Source organism: Aphanomyces astaci, assembly GCF_000520075.1.
Source record: "Aphanomyces astaci strain APO3 unplaced genomic scaffold supercont1.9, whole genome shotgun sequence".
NCBI lineage: Eukaryota > Oomycota > Saprolegniomycetes > Saprolegniales > Verrucalvaceae > Aphanomyces > Aphanomyces astaci.
In genome coordinates, this window is record NW_009798272.1 from 1,310,959 (window position 1) to 1,311,918 (window position 960).

Genomic DNA, 960 nt, shown 5'->3' on the forward strand with positions numbered 1-960 from the left:
GCTCTGGATGCAAAGTTGGAAGGTCGCGGCGACTACAAGAAACGAGAATCCGTGAGCCTCAAAACCACTGACACGATCCCCGCTACGAAGAAACACCGTCAAAGCTCTTTGAAGTCGCTACGAATAACGTGGTTCGAATGGTATGGGCTTGAACCTCGTCTACATGCTACTAGCAACGCACCAAAACAGAAGAAATATGTTGCTCGACATCTGGTCGCGTACATGAAGTTTTTCTTACGGAATGGATTTATCTTGGATGAAGCGTGTCCAACCTACCGAGAAGATGTCATTGCGCTTGGTTCCAGCGCAGAAGCTGGTCTTTTGGACTTCCTACGTGATCACGACGTACGGTCAAGCGGATCGAACGCGGTGTTAAAGGAACTACTAAGGTTACCTCGATCTGGTGTGCTCAATGCAAATATCATGCATTACCGCGAACTTCGTATCTCTGGCTTGACATTTGATCCTGCGCCGCAACACACACACGACATTGTAGACACCAAGACAAATAATGTCAGTGCAATCGAATATATATATATCGTCATAAGTACAGTACATGAATATATCGACGTGTGTACATACATGTACATGTACATGAATATATCGACGTGTGTACATACATGTACATGTTGATAGCCTGGCTTGGACATGCTGCAGCGAGTCATGCGCGATATCGACGACGTAGGTGCTGCTTGTATGGGTCCCATGCTACTGGTGGAGAGTTGCACCTGGGGCTACATGGTGGCATTAACAATCGGTCATATATATGTATTTATATTAGCTGGTACCTACCACACGTGGAGCCACGCATCGATGACTTTCAGATTCTACAAGATTTGTTAACGGAATGAACGTGCAGGGTACACAAGGTACTACATACGTAGATAAGGGCCAGTGTCGACAGGCAAGAAAATGAAACCAGCTTTCGTAGGTTGAAAGCGAATGCATCCAACCTGCATA

At 45.9% G+C, this 960-nt stretch overlaps 1 protein-coding gene across 1 annotated transcript; it reads right to left on the reverse strand.

Annotated features, from left to right (window-relative positions):
• Window positions 1–159: 159 nt before the first annotated feature.
• Window positions 160–707, reverse strand: H257_05221 (hypothetical protein; the record flags this gene model as incomplete). Its single annotated transcript, XM_009830014.1, has 3 exons — window positions 160–210; window positions 277–330; window positions 627–707. The coding sequence occupies 3 exons, from the start codon at window positions 705–707 to the stop codon at window positions 160–162; spliced, it is 186 nt and encodes a 61-aa protein (XP_009828316.1).
• Window positions 708–960: the final 253 nt, after the last annotated feature.